This window comes from Citrus sinensis, chromosome 1 (assembly GCF_022201045.2).
Source record: "Citrus sinensis cultivar Valencia sweet orange chromosome 1, DVS_A1.0, whole genome shotgun sequence".
NCBI classification, from domain to species: Eukaryota; Viridiplantae; Streptophyta; class Magnoliopsida; order Sapindales; family Rutaceae; genus Citrus; species Citrus sinensis.
The window spans coordinates 21,991,340-22,011,371 of NC_068556.1; the positions used below are offsets into that span (position 1 = coordinate 21,991,340).

General features: G+C 32.5%; 2 protein-coding genes across 4 annotated transcripts; both read left to right on the top strand.

The window, feature by feature from the left end:
* The first annotated feature begins 2,439 nt into the window (after positions 1-2,439).
* LOC102627215 (adenylate isopentenyltransferase 5, chloroplastic) lies at positions 2,440-4,136 on the top strand. The gene is made up of 2 exons (XM_025102511.2): positions 2,440-2,827; positions 2,932-4,136. The coding sequence occupies exon 2, from the start codon at positions 2,948-2,950 to the stop codon at positions 3,929-3,931; it is 984 nt and encodes a 327-aa protein (XP_024958279.1). The 5' UTR covers positions 2,440-2,827; positions 2,932-2,947; the 3' UTR covers positions 3,932-4,136.
* A 13,431-nt stretch (positions 4,137-17,567) lies between these two features.
* LOC102626739 (organelle RRM domain-containing protein 2, mitochondrial) lies at positions 17,568-19,637 on the top strand. 3 transcript variants are annotated; one of them, XM_025102827.2, is made up of 4 exons: positions 17,568-17,858; positions 18,303-18,371; positions 18,799-18,905; positions 19,059-19,637. In XM_025102827.2, the coding sequence occupies exons 1-4, from the start codon at positions 17,618-17,620 to the stop codon at positions 19,089-19,091; spliced, it is 450 nt and encodes a 149-aa protein (XP_024958595.1). In that variant the 5' UTR covers positions 17,568-17,617; the 3' UTR covers positions 19,092-19,637. The 3 variants fall into 3 exon arrangements, with proteins under 3 accessions (XP_024958595.1, XP_006489292.1, XP_006489291.1); XM_006489229.4 differs by having other exon boundaries at positions 17,569-17,858; positions 19,014-19,637; XM_006489228.4 differs by having other exon boundaries at positions 17,571-17,858; positions 19,000-19,637.
* The last annotated feature ends 395 nt before the right edge of the window (positions 19,638-20,032 follow it).

Below are 20,032 nucleotides of genomic sequence, written 5' to 3' on the forward strand. Positions count from 1 at the left end.
TCTTTTCATCGCACAAAGTATTATTGTTTAGGTATCAAAATCACTGAAAGGAAAATTCTCTGTTTGCTCATTGCTTTTGTTTAAAACAACGAGTTCACTGGGATGGTAAAAACCTTAACTTTTTCTTGGTTATGGCAATGTCTAGATCCAGCTAGGTTATATTTTTTTGAACATGCGAGCCAGGCTTAAAAAGTCCAGGGCTAGAATTTTGTTTAATCTAGATTTCAAAAACCCAATTTATGATTTTTAGAATTTACTTAACGAAATTGCGCTTGAAAATATTAACTTTAAATGTTTAAAATTTTAAATATATGTAATAGGTGACTAAATAAATATAATTATTCAAAATAATTTATATTTTTATATTTTTTTTCATAAAATTTGGGTTCTGGGTCGGACCCTAGGTTATCAAGTGTAACTCGGGTCTTGCCGAATATTGCTTGAGTTCAGTTCGGGTTGGATGGGGTATTTTTGATATCCCTATAATCCACTCATCCAAAAATTGTAGGTAATCTAGTTGTGATTAATTTTTTTTTTTTTTATAAATTATCATTGTCTTTTTAAGTCAGTATAAAACAAACGGGCTAGCTTAAGCAGATTCTTGATTCAGTAGAATAATGATACTAGATGTTATTCTAGCATGGGTACTTGAAACTTAATAAAGAAGGCTCTCATGAGAGAGGAAAAGATCTCAATAGATAAATTAAACTGAATGTGTTCGATTGAAAAGAAATAAACATAACGAGCCTATTTATACTAGATGTAATTGATTATAATCCTAATAAACTTATGATTCTTTATAAGGCGAAAATATTTGTTTAATTCCTATATTTTAATTTAAGCGTAGTATAGTCCCCTTATTTTAAAGTACCTCAAAACAACCTTATAGTTAAATATATTACATTCTTGCCCTTACTTTTTTTTTAACTTTTACAATAAATATTCTCACAATAATATTCTTGATATTAATTAATTTATCTATAAGAATTTAATTAGTAAATTAAGCAATAAATACCAATATGAAAAAACTAATATTTTTTGAACTCCTGCAACAATCTTGTTAATAATTTATTCATAAATAAATTAATATCAGCCAACTTAAAGTAATCTTTATATCATTGCAACAATTTTACTAATAGTTATTTTGTAAACAAGAAATAATTTATCAAATTACTCTTAAAAGAAAAATAATAACATAAAAATTTATGAAAATTTTTAATTTACTTTTAAGACTAATTTGATATATTAACATTTTTTTTCACTAGTATCTTGAAAAAGGTAAAGAATATTGTTTGGAAAGGTATTAATGTAAAAGAAAAGAAAAAGGGTAGGACGTAACATATTTAACAGTATGAGTGTCTTCAAATATTTTTTAAAATATAAGAACTAAACGGATACTTAACATAAAATAGAATAAATGAACGTTTACCTCTTTATAAGAAAAATAATATTACTTAGTAAAAAAAAAAAATAAAGCAAATCATAATCAAACTGAAAAACAAAAGAAAGAAATCACACTTACACTTCTACCTCTTGCTTTATGCTTTGAATTGACAAATTTTAATTTTTTGATGATAAGTAGATGAATCAGACACTAAGCTGATGATTCATATACAATTCCAATTATATAATTTTAATTCAATAAAATTATCGTGGTGACCCATATGCAAACAAACTTGTCTTTCTATATATTCTTCAATCGCAGAAAACAAAAATTGAAGGGGTCCAAAAATTTGTCTTATTACTTATCAAGAGCCAAACTCTAAGTCAACTAACCCCTTTGACCTAACCCTACATTTGTACTAAAGGCCAAACTTTAAAAAAAATAGGTGCGTGGGCTATAATTTTTTTTTGATACAATGGATCCTAGTAAAGATTAGGATAAAACAGCGCGGGAATAGTATTCTCATACATATCATTACATAACCAATATTCAATACCCTCTGGTGGGTTATCAAAATCATGAAAACCGAGAGATAAAGATCCTGCCAACTTGGCCATGAAATCAGCAGCAAAGTTTTCATGTCCAGAAGTGGGCTATAATTGATTGTTAATTTTCATGTCCAGAAGCGGAAAAACTGAAATTTGTATTTATGCTAAATTGCTAATATCACCTTACTTTGTTGAATACCTAGAGATTAAACATTTTTGCGCCATATTTGTATTTCTAATTATTATATTATATTATATTTTTTGTTTACGGCAATTAAATTCTCTGCTCACTTGTATTTTGTTCAGCATAAGATTAGATTAGCATAAAATCAAATACAGAAATTAAACCTAAAGAAAAAAAAATTGGTTATTAATCACCGTAGCTTAATTTTTGTCTCATCGTTGGGTTGTGGGCTACCTGTGTCTTGAGTGGATTCCACAAAATAATAGAATAAATTCTAAAAATAACCCGCTCTCTGTACCATAAAATTATATAAATACCAAGCTCGTCGTTCATGCTTATGCAAAAGCCTTGAGCTTTGAAAGATATCAGATAATGGATGTCTAGCCAGTTACCCTTGTGTTGTCAACAATATTCCTTTTCACAAGCCCCCTCAAATGATCTCTACTTCTTCTCGATTCTTTCTTCGAAGTGTACATATTGCATACAAAAAATCTCAAATAGCCAGACTACCCTTGCTTTATGCGTGGTGCTAGCTCAACTATTAGCTTTTGCATATACCTTTACAAGTAACGCCACCACTATCTATTGTTTGCTTCTTATTCCTCACAAACTTGCAACCCATTTGAGCCATCTTTTGATTCACAGATAGCTCTCTTCTTCCCTTCACCAATCTTCCTCCACAATCCGCCGCATATTTGATTTTTAAAAAAGGTAAGCGGTCCATGAAACCAAGTGGGGTTGTTGAATTTAGGATATATAACTTGTTGCATGCTTATTTAGCTATTGCCTTATTCTTGTTTTGCTTAACTTGGCAGCTGGTGTTAGATAAATATGAAGCTTTCGATGACTGCCTGTAAACAAGCTGTACAGCCCCTGGTGACTTTCCAAGGGGTACACAAATTGGAGCATTTTTTTCGACGGAAAGACAAAGTCGTGTTCGTAATGGGAGCAACAGGCACCGGCAAGTCCCGTCTAGCCATTGATCTCGCCACCCGTTTCCCGGCGGAGATTATAAATTCGGATAAGATGCAGGTTTACAAAGGTCTTGACATAGTTACCAATAAGGTCACCGAAGAGGAATGCCACGGGGTCCCCCACCATTTACTAGGCATAATTGAACCAAATGCGAATTTCACAGCAACTGATTTCAGAAACCACGCATCCTTAGCCATTGAATCCATCCTCAGCCGCGACCGGCTCCCGATCATCGCCGGCGGGTCCAGTTCTTACATCAAAGCCCTAGTGAACGGAGATGCTGCCGAGTTCCAATTAAGGTACGAATGTTTCTTTCTTTGGGTTGACGTGTCATTGCCCGTGTTGCATTCTTTCGTATCCGAAAGAGTTGACAGGATGGTGGAATTGGGCCTAGTGGAGGAGGTTAAGCAAATGTTTGATCCACAAGCTGATTACTCAAGGGGTGTTAGGCGAGCCATTGGGGTGCCTGAATTGGACCAATATATACGTGCTGGATCACTCCTAGATCATAAGATCCATGCTAAACTTCTCGAGGCAGCCATTAACAAAATTAAAGAAAATACATGTAACCTATCTTGTCGCCAATTACAAAAAATTCATAGGCTCAACGACATATGGAATTGGAACATGCATCGAATTGATGCCACGGAGGTGTTCTTAAAACGAGGCGAAGAAGCTGATGAAGCGTGGGAGAAGCTCGTGATGCTACCCAGTACCATGACTGTTCGTCAATTCCTCTACGACGAAGATCGTGTGGCCACTATGCCGGAAACCGCCCCGGCTATCGTCAACACTCCACCGGTCCCTATTCCCACCGCTGTTGCTGCCGCAACCCGTTGAAAGAATATTGGGACCCACATAATCTACGGCGAAATGCGTGTGATGATGCCATGTAGCATTTTGTCACATAGCAAATTAGCAAGTTTTTGGCACTTTCTCTTACTTTTCTCATAATTTTGAGTTTGGTACATATGTGCGCTTGCAATAAACTTCAAAATAAGAGTGTTAAATTACATTTAGAGTAATTTACCATCCAATTAAGTTAGAAGTTGGCCCATCAACTAGATTCAGGACTATTTGAGATCAAAGTGTTGTAACTTTTAAATAACAGTTATTGTGAAAAAAGTTGTAATTATAAAAAAAATTAATAATATGTAGTAATTATAAATTTTAAATAATAATTTTGATAAAATTATTAAAAAATAATAAATTTTTTATTAAAAAATTATATCAGTATATCTTTCAATCTCAATCTCAAATACACTCTCACTGGATTACTTATATTTGTACTAGGATACCTGGTTGTAAGTTGAAGATGTAATTTGGTAAAAAGGAGGGAAAAAAAAAAGGTAAAAAGGAGGAAAAAAAAAAAAAGAAGTAAAATGGAATTTAGAGAGGTTGCCGTCACTTGTCAGGTCGTTAAGTGCCTACATTTGGCGGCCGTACGGTTGGGAGCATTTTAAAAATCCATGCGGGCTGCTGAAGATTTCCGTACTAGCGTGTGCTGCGCCTTCATCAACCATGATACAGAAGACTCTCTTTGGTGGGTCCGTTTGTGATTGTGATGTCGGAATAGGCCCCACTTTTCTGTAACGCTAGCCTAGAGTGGCATTTTGGTCTTTGGACCTTTTCTTTTAACGTGTGCTTGAATTTTGATGACGACATATATACACACATATACAATTTACATGATTGGGAATATTATTTTATCTCTACCGCGCTTTTGTGGAAGTATCTGAAAAAGTCGTTACATGCATGATTGATCAGTCACCATCCGCTGAGGATCTAAACGTTTCTGGAAGCTTTTTATGTGGGGTCAGAATGGTTTTGATTTGATGGGAAAGTAAATTTCTTGGCAGTGATGATATGAATCAACGATTGTGATTTAATGTATGGGAAATGGAAATTAATGTGATGTTGGGGAATGAGAATCTTAAAAAAGGGTACAAAAGGCAAGAAAACGGAGGAATTTGGTGGGTCCAACACAGTAATGCTTGTCGTTTTGATGCCACATGATTCCAATTTCCAATTGAATGATACAAGAGGAGATGAAAGCTTCATACGCCACTCACTACCTCCCGTTATTTTTAAAGGCCTGTGGGCCCACTTAAGGAAAAAAAACTTCTTTTGTTTTTAAGCCTCTTTCTTCACATACGGGTAGTATCAAAATATTACCTTTTGGCAAAAGGCCCAAGAGGGCTGAATTTGCATCCCATCGAGAGGAGGAAGAAGGGGGAAAAAAAAAGATTCAAAAAATAAAGTTGAATTTGGAACAACTTATAAAGGTAATACTTTGGCGTGATTGATTTGCAAAAATATAAAAACTAAAAATAAATAATCTTTTTAATTACATCGAAAAACATCAAGTTGGAATCAAGTCCATTAAAAGGTATTACTATTATTAGTAGCCTAGAAAGTAAAGATGTTCCAATTTTTGGCAATCTAGTATACGCTGGCTGCAAGTGGAGGTGGATGGCTTATGTGTGTCTGAGACGGTTGCCAATTTTTGTTGTTTAAACAATGAATTTTCTTTCCTTATTTGGTTAATAAAAGAGCTTCTGAAGCGCGATTGGCATATTCGCATCAATCATATCTACCGAGAGGCCAATTACGTTGCAGATCATATGGCTAACCTCTCTACTTCCTTTTCACTGGGTCTCCACCTTTTGGCAAAAGGCCCAAGAGGGCTGAATTTGCATCCCATCGAGAGGAGGAAGAAGGGGGAAAAAAAGATTCAAAAAATAAAGTTGAATTTGGAACAACTTATAAAGGTGAATACTTTGGCGTGATTGATTTGCAAAAATATAAAAACTAAAAATAAATAATCTTTTTAATTACATCGAAAAACATCAAGTTGGAATCAAGTCCATTAAAAGGTATTACTATTATTAGTAGCCTAGAAAGTAAAGATGTTTCAATTTTTGGCAATCTAGTATACGCTGGCTTCAAGTGGAGGTGGATGGCTTATGTGTGTCTGAGATGGTTGCCAATTTTTGTTGTTTAAACAATGAATTTTCTTTCCTTATTTGGTTAATAAAAGAGCTTCTGAAGCGCGATTGGCACATTCGCATCAATCATATCTACCGAGAGGCCAATTACGTTGCAGATCCTATGGCTAATCTCGCTACTTCCTTTTCACTGGGTCTCCACATGTTTCCGATTCCTCTTGAAAGTATCAAACCTTTACTTATTCATGATATGTATGGGGTAGTTTACCCCCGATTAGTTCATTCATAGCTCTTTGATTGAGAGCCTCGTTGTATCAAAAAAAAAAAAGTAAAGATGTTCAACTTAACTCATTCGATTTATTAATGAATTGCCTTTTAAGTAGTTTTCTTTGGTTTGTCACCAAAATTAGTTTGAATAGCAGGTGAGAATTAAAATTTTAGTTGGATTTTTTCCCAAAAAAAAAAGAAAGAAAGAAAGAAAGAAAGAGGTTCAACTTAACTAATTTAAATTATTATAGTTTTTGAATAATATGAATTCAACTAGGTTATCAAGATAAACTAACCAAATGATGAAATTAACTACTTATATCTTAATTAACAATGTAAAATTGAAAGATGCCATGAATGTTGATAATAAGATCAATCAAAGTTATACTTGTGGCATAGATTGTCACCAATTATTTAATCGTGGATTCCTTTAATTTCGAAGTCGTTTTTAGAATGGCAGTTCTTAGTTCTTACTAGTGTGCTGAACTAGATGGATCGCGATTAATTTATAATTGTTATTTAATGTTAAATTAAAAGACCACATTCGTTAAGTGTTGTTTATTTGTTTGGCACACATAATTTATCATGTAGCTGTCTAGAAATTTTTACAAGCTGCAGTCAAATATAACTCTTGTAGCTAAGTAAAGTTATTTGAACAGTAATAACATACTACGAAGATAGAAATATGTGTATTGTACAAAAATGATAGTAATGTTCATACCGTAGTAGTTATTATTTCTGTCCTGCCACTGTTCAAATATCATTTTCCATTTATTATGTTGTCATCACAGAGTCAAAAATACCCCAAATCGTATCCGAAATTATAATCTTGCTTGATGAACAGTCAACACTAACTCTTTGAAAAATTGCGTTCAAAGATTTAAAAAATCACATGGGGTCCAAGTATTCAGCCATTATATGTCGCACTCGTATATAAATTTAGCATTTAACTGAGCATATCATTGACGCCTATAATGTCTTATTCTTTTTTTTTTTTTGGGTTAATTAATTTCTGTTTTCGCTTGTAGATATCTCATACATATTTGTACGTTTTGCGCAACATGCACGGTGACAATAATGGCACTTTTTTTGTATTGTTAGCTAATCATTTTCTTGTAAACGCATCATTTGATCCTCATTTTCAAGAAGTGGGAAAAAATACACAATGTATATAGCCAAACAAACAAAAAAATTGGAAGATGATTATGTACTTATCGATCCTTTTCCTCTTCTTGTCTTTCATCTTTAATGGTGGAAACTGAAAAGAGTAAAGGTTGAATGAGATGGGAAAATTTCCGTTGACGGGAACAATGCCTACCACCACTGATAACTCATAAAAAACAGTTCTTCTTTTGGAACAAATACAAAATAAGGATCAAACGGTACTCCATCAGTCACTCCCATAGTTTCGTCAGTAAGCGTCACTTATTAAATACATAAAATAAGACAAAACCAGCAAATATTTGTTGTATTCTAAAAAATAACATCAAGCCATTAATTAAAGACACTAACGGCCGGTAGGTACTGCGTAAGGACAGTCTATCTTACGGTTGTTGCACGGTGAGAAAGACGGCAAGGTCATATCAAAATATCGTGTGCCTGAGGACTGAGGTACTTTTCATTCGAATGGCCACAAAAATTTCTGATTCTTGTGATTCAATAAAGAAATATTTGCGCTTGTATCGGTGTATACATATTCATCGTCCACTGAATTCTTGTTATACGTGGATTTACTCTTTCCCGATTCATTCATACTATAAGAAGTATTACACGGAGGAAAAAAAGATTGTATACACTAAAAGCACCTCAAAATTTTTCATGAAGAGAAACGGATATGTCGGCAGTTATAGATTGAGGCTAGATTTAATAGGTGTCTTCTTCATTTTACTCGAGCTTAGCAAAATGAATCCATGCATCTTATCGTTGTATGCATGCATGCGTGTGCATTTTTTTTTTTATCTCTTTCACCAACTCTTTGAAGGTTTAACCTAGCTAGCTAACAGGCAAAAAAGTCAGTACTCACGAACGTGTAAAACGATCGAGAGCCCAGATATGAATAACATCTTTGTAAAGAATTAATGCATGATGGTTCTGAGAGATAGAGTCCAAATCTTGGGCGGCAAGAGCAGCCAAATAAGTGTCGTGTCAGACATGAATATTATCTATTTCAATTTCGTTCCTAATTAAGAATCTTGATTGAGCTAGATAGCTCTCATGCAAACGCAACCTTGTACTCTTTCCCCTCTATTCATTTGTCAAAAACAAAGTCCTTTGGATTCTCTTCCACGTGCGAAGCTTTCCTCGAAGTTATATTTCATTCATAGTGTTTTGGCTTTCATGTTGTCTGCAAACGAAGAGCTTACATCCCCACAAATTAAATGATTCCTTTGTTTTCATTTTCTTTTTTTTTTTTGTTTTCCCTTCTTGTTGATCTGCACATGCTTTATCTCGATCTATATCAACTAAAATGCAAATAGTAATAGACAACCTAAAGACACGTGTGATGATTCCATGATACGATAGAGACGCCTTTGCATGGCAAGGCTGAGGACTTTGATTTGCTGCTAGCAGCTACGAATGTGATATAGCAACCACTCTTATCTAACTCTTTTTTTTTCAATTTTTGTTCTTTTAAAGTTAAGTAGTGGGTAAAATCCGAAATTAATGTTTTACCTTCTATTTAAAAACTACTCAATCAAGGCCACGGTGGCTTATATTTACTTCACAATAAGCTTAGATACTTCCCCGTTTGCATGTAGTGATTTTTTTCCCCTTAATATCATGCCTAGGGAAGTATTATCGTTATGGACAAACTTTCACTTAGCTAAGATTAAACATAAATTTTCATTTAGTACTTCTCATAGTTCAGAAATTTGACTCAAAACATGCTTACCATTACTTCTCCTGTAACTATTAAATGTGGGAAAATAATTATTTTTTTAAGAGATGTGGTAAACATATATATTTGAAACTTATGCGTTTACATAAGTGGTTACCTTAAGGATTTGACCGAGTAATTTCTAATAATTTTCACATGGACTCTCTTGAGTTCAAATCCTAAAGAAGCTAAGAATTAAAAAAAAAAATGATCAATTTAAAGTTTGATGCATCAATTCGTTGCCTTTAATATTATATATTGCACTAGAGGAGGTGAAGTTTTTAACCTATTATGTTTAGCTTAGAGCTTATAATCCTTAATCTTATCGAATATACTTTCGGCTAACCTATTGCCAAAGCATTTTCTTTTTATAGAGCTAGGTTATCGAGATAAGATGTAGGTGTGTAATAATTTTATAGCATCTTTTATTGGTCAGATTCTATTTTAATTGTAGTTAATTATTTTCCAAAAGAAAGAAGAATCCACAAATTAATTATGAAATTTTAATCCAATGCCTTTTACTTGTATTGGTGGAATCGAAAAGTAGTATGAAAAAAATGCACCGAATCTTCTTCTGTTTTTATTAAAAATACACTAAATGGTATACTTTTATCTCTTGCAGTTTCAAGATTCACTTTTTATCTCTTTGAAATTCGAATGCAAGATGCAATTTATAATTTAGACTTTAACTGAAGAGGGAATGAATTAGTAAACGGAAGTTTCAATTAAGGACAATTAAACTAAAGTTACGAGATTAACTATAATAAGTGTAGAAAAATAATATATATATATATATATATATATATAATTAGTTTATTATAAATTTTACCGGCTTTCTACACTTACGTACCATCATTAATTTATAAGTTTCATCAATCAAAAAGGAATATTATCTCTTTTACATGTACAGAGTATTGTTGCCCAATCGTCTTTTATTGCTATATGAACTGTAGACAATTTTTCTTTTATAGTTCACGACTTATATTATTAATCTTTTATAATCAGATGAGAATATTATCATCTCTTTCACTATTATTCTTCTATAATGCGATCGGTTTTTCAATTCTCTTGTTATGTTAACCCTTGATTATTCTTCTTAGTTAAAATTTGACGTTTATTGATATGAGAATAATAATTACACTTTTTAAAGACCTTCAAGGAAAATAAAACCGGCTAAGCTATCTTGTCTATATTCGTTGGGTTGTCAACTAAAAATTATGATCAATAAATTTATAATCTTGAAGATAAGACCCAAGTAATAAATGATGATGGGGCTACGTTTAGTGCCGAATCAAGATTTTAAATACAGTGCGGGGCTAAAATACTGAACAATTAAGATTTTTGGTTGTGCCTTGTAAGACCCAAAGGAGTTGAAATAAACAAAAGGAACAAAGCATATATGATAATTGGGAAAATGAGCGAGAAAACGCTGTTATTTATTAAAACTAAGTGGAATCCTCCTCAAGTTTTAAAATTAGTTAAAATTCCCCTTATGTTAAAATATTAACAGGGAATTTACTTTTTCAAAGACAAATTCTGTCCTTAAAAATTAATTCAACAACTTTTTAATATAAATATACTTCTTGGATACAATTCAAAGTAAAATAAATTAAAAAATACTTGTACTTATTAAAAAAATTTTTAACTTCATTGTTTTTTTCTTTCTCAATCTCCTAACTCACTTGAATCACCATGGACGGTCCAGTTTTGATTCTATTCGTAAGAGAAATTCCAAACCCCCCCCCCCCCCCCCCAAAACCATAGCCAACAGAACAAATTTATAAATTAAAAAAAAATCGTTAAATGAAGATTGAGATCTTTTATGGCGTTACCTACTAGTCAAATCATCATGTTTTGGCTGTTAAGACTATAGATGCCCAATGGACCGGGCCGGCCATCAAAGAAAACCCTCGCGTGATTGTGCTCGTGCTCGAGCTCGTGCCATATAATGTCGTGCCTATTTTTATTGCTTAGACGTGACCGGACACACATGTCATGCCCACACATACTGTGTTACACTTGAGAAAAAAACACAAAAATTTTTTTTTTTAATTTTTTTAAGAGCATGTCAATTTGTTGGAGTTTTTTTTTTTCAAACCTATGTATTTTTTCGGTTCCATGTGCCTTTAGTCCAATTTAATAGAATCAAGAATTCAAAATTTTAGTTCATATTTAATAACAATAAGTTAATAATAGTAAGAGAATATAATATTAATTACTAAATTAGACCCTACAATATTAGAATTCTTTTTTAATACTTAATAAAAATAACAACAACAATAATAATTTTTTCTTAAGGGTTAATTTAATTATTAACTTGAACTTACATTGGGTCATAAATCACAATTTATAATAACATTAATATATATTTAGAAAATCATGATATTTATAATTTTATTAATTAAAATCATGATATCAATTATTCATTTAATAAATTGTGAACATAAATTGATTAATGATATGTTTACCTACTGGAGTGGGAGTGAAGAGAATGGATTCTTCCTACTTTTGTGTTTACTTATATATTTTAAGGAATGAGTGTGAATCTTAATCCATAAGCCCCACCTATTTTTGGAGTGGGGAATATGGTTTCCACTCTCATTCCCCACTCCCATGAGAGGGAGATGTTTTAGAACTGTAAAAGATAATCTATTAATGTGATAAACAACTATATAGAAGGCATCCCACCAGAATTTAAATGGTAACTTGGCTTGAGCTAACAATGTAGGGTCTAATGTGTTTATGCTTCCTTTCAACTAAGCCATTTTGGTGATGTGTATAGAGGCAAGAATGTCTAAACATAATCCCACATTGGTTTAAAAAGTGAGTGAATGATCTATATTCTTCCCCCAGTCAGATTATAGGTTCTTGATGGTAGCATTGAATCGATTTTTAGCCTGTAATTTGAACAATTTGAAGACATCTAATGGTTCTGATTTTAATTTTAGAGGATAAATCCATGTATATCTACTGATATCATCAACAAAGCTTATGTAATATGAGTAACTGTTTCTAAAAGGAATAGGTGAAGGACACCACGAGTCTATATGAATAAGTTCAAGAGCTTTAGTTTCGTTGACAGGGAAGTGAAGTCTGTGAACTTTGCCCATTTGGCATGCTTCACAGATATGTTCAAGTGCTTGCTTTTACTGAATTACTTGAGAGATTAAGAGAATGAACATTCTTTAGCAAAGGCATTAGTATTTGATGATAAGGATGACCAAAACATCTATGCATGAGAACAATTTTATTGATTGATGCATTACAAGAAAGAATAAAACTGAAAGTATTATTCTGAGCATCATTTGAAACATGTAAATTGAGATAACATACAGACAACATTGATAACGGTCTAATGGAAGGTGAGTGACATAAGAAAAACAAAGTGAAAGACTAAGATGACTTTAGAAGCAGCTTATACAACCTTTTCTTAGCAAGTCCCTACATAAGCACTTGCTTCTTCAGAGAGTCCTTCACATAACAGACATTGTCAACAAATTCAACAAAAATGTTATTATCAATTGTTAGTTTTGACATGCTCAATAAATTCTTAATAATGGTAAGTACTAACAATATATCTTTAAGCAATATATATTTATAATTGTACTTTGTGTTTGAACATTTATAACTAAAACAAGCATCACCAATATAAATTATAAGCAAACCTTGCCTATCGCCAGTGATAAGCTGATTTGAGCCTTTGAATTCCTCTTTGACATACAAATTGACCATATTGTTGGTCAAATGATGTGTAGTACCACTATTAAGGTACCATCCTTCATTAGTAAATCATTCGTAGTTAGCAATATAAACTTTAGATGCAACAAATTCTTTTGATGGATAAAAAACAAAGTAGTGCATAAAGTCAAAACTTGAGTAAGATTTGAGCCTTTGAATTCCTCTCTGACATACATATTGATCATATTGTTGGTCAAATGATGTGTAGTACCACTATTAAAGTACCATCCTTCATTAGTAAATCGTTCGTAATTAGCAATATAAACTTTAGATGCAACAAATTTTTTTTATGGATAAAAAAAAAAGTAGTGCATAAAGTCAAAACTTAAGTAAGAAACAACATAATAGTCTTCAACAGATGATGCATAGCCAAAGAATGACTCAAAGTTAGCCATATAAGCAACTCAGGTCTCATATGTGGTGGCCTGTGAAATTACATAGCATGTTCTCTGCCACAACCTCTAAAATTGCCATTACTAGTTGGAAAACCTCTAGGATATGAATTGAAGAACATGCCTTTACCAACATTGAGTCATTTGTTCCTAAAGTGACCATAATGTCTATTGCCATATAAACCTCTTTTAAAGTTACCTCTCATATGAAAGTAGTTAGCATTCATTGTACTGTTGTTGGCATTGGACATAATTTTAACACCTTGACTTTGCTTAAGTTTGGCTTCACGTGTTAATAACAGAACATAGGCATCATCATAACTCATTTTATTTACAATGATAATTGAGATAGATCCAGATAGTTAAGGGTTAAGCCATTCAAAATCCTCATCAATAAATCTTTTTCAGCTATGTTATCACCAGCACAAGCAAGTTTATTAGCAAGTATTTTCATTTCTACACAGTATTCTTCAACAGACATTGATTCTTTTATTAAAATATTCATTTTATATTGAAGCATTTTAACTTTAGATTGAACTTTAAACTGCCTTTCAATAATCTCTAAACATCAACAGAAGTGTCATAGCTAAGAATATAACTTAAAAAACCTTTACTGACGGTGGATAACAGCCAGCCAAGAAGTGTTTAATCTTATGCTCGCCAATTGATATATGATGGATTTTCAATCTTCCAAACTGATCTATCAACTATTGATTTAGAGAGATATTATTTTGAATGATATGAGGTTTTGAGATGAATTTTTGAAGATAATTTCCTCTAATTGAAGTCAATACTTGTTTACGTAAAGTGGAAAATTAGATCGATTGAGCTTTATAGTAGCAGCAAAGGTGAATGATGTTTGTGAAGATTGATTTGAGTTATTGATTGGTTATTCTAAAGTTATAGTACTTAAGCTAGTCATTGTGGCTCTGATACCATGCAAAAAGCTAAGAAAATGTTGTTTGGCTTAAGGAAAATATGTCAGAGAAAATGTAATGGTGAATTCCAAAAGTTTTAATTCATTCTTCAATATGTTACATGTACATATTTATATATGCTTTACACATTAATAACAACTTGTAACTAATTCTATTTATTTAGCTAATATGCTCAATGCATTTTGTTATGTATAATTGTGTGTGATAATAGTAATCTTAACAAACTATGTTGAGCTATCATACTCTTCAACAACCTTTGTGACTTGGCATTGCTAAGCTGCTTAAGCTTGCTTTTCATTGCCTCTGTAACCTCTGAACAATGAGCTGCTTTAACATGGACCAACATCTCAATGGACTTTATTGAACAATTACGATCTTTTAATAAACATACAATTATTATGATGATCGTTGATTGATTGACCAAATATGCTTACTTTGTGGCCTTGTAACATTTGTTTACTGCAATTGTTGTTGCCATGGCATTTTTTCACTAATGTTGTCTGTCTCCACGGCATTTAGACATCAATTGTTAGTGATCGAGGTAAGGCATTTATTATTATTTTTGTAACCATTTTTCGAGTTTCAACAAACTATGTTGTGCATGAGTTCTAGTTACTATCCGCAGACCAATGGTTAAACGAAAGTTGTAAATTGCTCTTTAAAATAATATTTACAGTGTTTTACAAGTGACCAACCTTAGAAATGGCTTAAATGGCTTCTTTGGGCAGAATTTAGCTACAACACATCCATTCGCTCCTCCACCAAGATGGCACCCTTCGAGACAGTTTATGGAATTCCACCTCCAAGCATACTAGATTATGTTCCAAGCATTTCTAGAGTGTAAGCAGTAGATGAGTACTCGCGTGATCGAGACACCATCATGCGTAAGTTGCATCACAACCATTAACTTCCACAAAAATGAAAAAAATTGTCAAGCAGACCTACGCCGGCGTGAAGTCACTTTTACTATGGGCGATTATATGTACTTGAAACTTCAGCTATGTCACTATGTGGTTTTGCACAAGTTAGGCTTATGTTTAAGTTCTTTGGTCTATTTCAAATTTGTGATGCATCGAAGAAGTAGCTTACTGGTTGGCTTTACCCCCTTACTCCCAAATCCACAATGTATTCCATGTTAGCTTATTACGAAAACATTTAAGCTCAGTCACTCTCACTTCAGCCCATCAACATCCAATTTCAAATGCTTCATCTATAATTTTGTAACGTGAAAATATACTCAATTGGTATGTGATTTATATAGGGAAAATATCAACCCAAATTTAAAATCATGGTCAAATGGTGAGTAGGATGGTAAAAAATGCAACCTCAAGAAATGATTAACGTTTCTCTAAATCATATCCTAATTCCAACCTTGTGGACAAGGATCCTTGAAGGGGGTGTGGGAGGAGAGAGGGAGGGGAATTGATATGTTTAATTATGCATGCATACATTATATTTGTGAGTGGTAAGGTGGTAGAGATGTTGAGCAGAGACTTAGTTATGTATTTTGATATAGTAAGCTGATAAACTTATTCAATTGAGTTAGGATGTTAGATGAATGAGCTACTAATCTTTAGCATAAGTGGTAAGTACTTTTTTTTTTTGTCTTTTCATATTGTTTTGTTTTATTGTTATTGATGTTGTAAGGCTATAAAAACATAACCAAAAGTATCTTAAATAAGAGGTAGACATATTTCAACAAAATAACTTTCTCTTTTCCTTTAACTTCTTTGGCTTTTTCTTCTCATCTTCTAGATCAACTCTTTACTAAAAACTAAAAACCTATCTTTCATACAATTCAATATGCAGTTTTTAAGGATTTGAAGTAAAAATATCAGAGGAAAGAAAAGAATATAGAGAAGAGAGTAGTTTTGTGAAATAAATTATCTAGTCCCTTTATTCAAATAACTTCTATGCTTTTTATAAGAGCCATTGGAAACATATGATCTACACTACTAACTATACTATAACCAACAAAAGACATACTAAGCAATAATTCATGAAACACAAGTAATAATGTGAAATATGGTAATATTACATACGTAGTTAGTGGACCAATGTCAAGCACCCATTTGTTTTAAGACAAATAATGACTAAGTCCTAGACTCTTCTTCTCAAGCATGCATATCATTTACTTGGGATGTTTGTTAATTGCGTGGCTTAATGCTTATCTTTTGGAGACAAATAAGAAAATAAGGAAAAAAAAAGAACAATTAAACACATATTTATTTTTTATTAGCAATAGTAATGGAAACGTGGGTAAAATCGATATGACGACTTGGGATACGAAAAGTTTGATAATATATTATTTCTTTTTATTTGTGTTTGAGAAGATGATATATTTTGGGTATTTTCTTTCATTTATTAATTTGTAAATTAAAAACTATTTTGTATTGCCCCGTGATATAATGAGAATAATTCTATTATTTTTAAAGACAAAACCGCCCTTTGAAAAAGTCAATTCATAGTTAATATTTTAACATAATGAGAATTTAACTAATTTTAAAACTTGAGGGAGTTTCACTTAGTGTTGATAAATAAAGGGGGTATATCTCATTTTTCCTATAATTATTTTCATTAAGTACATTGCTCTTCAACCAGTACCTCATGCCACATTAATTTGGTACAAAGGGTATGTGGTTATTGTATCATTATGGGCAAGAAATAAATAGGCCAAATCTTTTGGGAGATTTTCTTATAATAAAGTTGTTTTAGTACTTTTTACTATATATTAATGTAAAAAAAAAAAAACAAATTAGAGAGAGTGATGCTCTCAACGCCCCTTGAATATCCTGACAAAGCCCATTTTCTTCTAGAATTACATTTAAGGAGAAATTCTTAGTGATAATGATTTAATAATTAATTTTAAATTGAATATATTTTATGAGTAATGATATAGTCACAAATTCTTGTACAAATTTATTTTGTACAAACTGATGTAACATTAATTTATTGGTTGAATTAAATATCTCTTGACTCACATGATTTATTTATATTATTTTATATTGTCATTCAACCAATAAATTAATGCCACATTAATTTGTACAAGAGTTTGTGGTTGTATCATTGCTGATATTTTATATTCCAGTTTAAAACTTAAAACTATTAAAAAATTCTTTTAATTTTAAAAACCTTCACGTATTCAAAATTTATTGGGATGCCTCTCGTTATCCAATACAAAAGGAATTTGAAAAGTTAAAATGTTGGGTTTGGATGGATCCACTCAAAAAATTTAGCCCAAACATGTTGGGCTTCTTTTATTTTTTGGGCCGGTTAACCGTCGTTCATTTACGCAAATTTCACCAACAGCATAAACCCTCCAGTTACAGTAGAGTGAGGTATCAGGGTTTTGACTTCGAGTTGAAATGGCGCTGTGGTTGCCATGTCCATCGCCTTTCTCATCATTATTGCTTGGCTCCCGCCAACACACAAAAACTGCAATTCCAAGACCCTTTATCTCTAAAGCCCTAACTTCCAATAATTCTTCTTCAGTTTCTGTTTCACGCATTTACAGCCACCCTTCTCTTCAAACCAAATGTTCAGGCTCGAACTCGAGCAATTCAACGGAATCCGACACTTCTTCTCGAACTGGGATTTTCATTAAAGGTGAAAATATACCTCTTTTGCTTCGCTTTCATCCCTTTTTTAACATTTTGATATCAATGTGTTGTAATTTCGAAATTTGATTTGAATGAAAGAGTAATGTGTTTTTGAGAAAGCAACATTTGCAGTGTTTGGTTAAAACTGACAATGATTATATGACTCAAGTGCTGCCCCTGCCCCCCCCCCCCCCCCCCCCCTCTTTTTTTTTTGTCTGAAGAAGCACTTCAGTAGTGGTTTTTGAGAAAGCTTCTATAGTTTTGAAAAGCACTTGAAGTGTTTATTAGTGGTCACATTCATTTGATAGATACCTTTCCAAAAAAAAATCTTTTTTAAATTAATAATTATCATTTTTTTTTCATATGTTGCTATTCTTCTTTAGCTTAGGTTATATTTCTCTAGAATTCATGTGTTTTGAGTGGTCACGTTCTAGGGAGAAAATTGATGCAGGACTGCCAGAATCTATGACTGAGGGACGGGTGAAGAAGGCTTTTTCACAGTTTGGGGAAGTTGTCCAAGGTGAAATTTTCTACTTTATGCTTTTTTCCAGTCTTGTGTGCATGGAAGTGACTCCTCGAAGGAATGGCTTATTACTTAGATGTAACAACATAGTGTAGTAATTTATCTTTTTGAATGTTATACAAGTGTGTTTATTATTTCTAAATTTAGATCTTTCAATCTATGGTGCATGGTCAATGCACTCACAAACTCAATCTGATGTCAGGGCAAATAATTTTGGACATAGCCACATAGGCAAGAAGTTCATTGCAATAGGATTTTAGTCCTGTGGTTAATCAAGATTTATTCTTCTTGAGAATTGCCTAAAACTGAGTCATATGTTTTCTAATTATGCAGAGTTGCAGCTTTCATGCGATTGTGAAATGTTGAGAGCTACATCTATTCTGATTTTATTTTAATGTTCAATTGGTTGTTACTAATCTCGCAGTCAAAATTGTTACTGAGAAACTGTCGAAGCAGCCTTTAGGATCTGCTTTTGTTTGGTTTTCAAGGAAAGAGTCTGCTGACTTGGCAGTAGAAAATATGAACGGAAAGGTACGTAACTTCGTAGTTTGTTTTTTTCCATCCCTGTGTAGTTAGTTATGCGGCAAATTGTGTTTCACTGCTTGTGTTATGTTTTGCTGCTCAGTTTTTCTATGGCAGGTTTATCTTGGTTAAGATTGCTGAGGCTGGCTTGTCCAAAAATAGGGGAAGGAGAACACGATACAAGTTCTAATTTGAAATCTTGTCAAGCCAATAAATGGGAAAGCATTTACGCACATCTTACTATTTAGGAACTAAAAATTGTTGGCACAGTCAATACCATGAAGAATAGATATTACCCAATGGAGTTTTGGACACTGGTTTTACAATGTTGGACCAAAACTAACTACATTTGCAGAATTTCTGGTTGATGTTATGGTTATGGTTCTGTAACTTTATACCTCTGTAAATCTTTGTGACATAAGATAGTTCCAGAATCTGTAATTCTTGAATTCTTGAATACGACCTTAGTTAGCAACTTGAATTCGACGTGACCTAGTCCAGTGACTTGAAAGTTGCGAGCATTTATTGTAGTAAGCTGCTGCTGTTTGTGGGAATGTAATTGCAGCCGTCAAGATGGTAATAACTACATTTGTGTTGTGAGAGAGAATCGAACTTGTTTTGTTGTTATACTGAATCATGTTGAATTTGTCGATATCATTGTAAACATAACGAGGTCTATTATATGGTCGTTAAACACAATGAATTCATTTGAAGCTACAACTTGAATTCCCTTCCTGATGACCTTTGATGAACTGGTTTTGAATTTAGATTGGAACAATTGTCATCTGTGATGATTGGATTGTTTTCACTTTACAATTTCTCAGGATAAATCTTGATCTTTATAGTAACTGCAATCCTTGTTGACCTGCAGTTTTTTTAATTTCTGAAATATTACATTACATTAAGGAGTATAATTTTTAAATGTGATACAATCCAATATATGTATGTCAGGAAATCCAACCCGGCGCTTTCTCATGAATAGACGTAAATTGTAAACTTTAAAAATAAGGTGAGAAAGTGTTTGACCAATTTAATCATGTATTAAGAAATTTTTTTTTTTACTTAATTTTTGTCAAATTTATTTTGTTGATGTGGGCTGTATTTAAAACTTTAGTAATTAAGAAAAATGAGAAGTA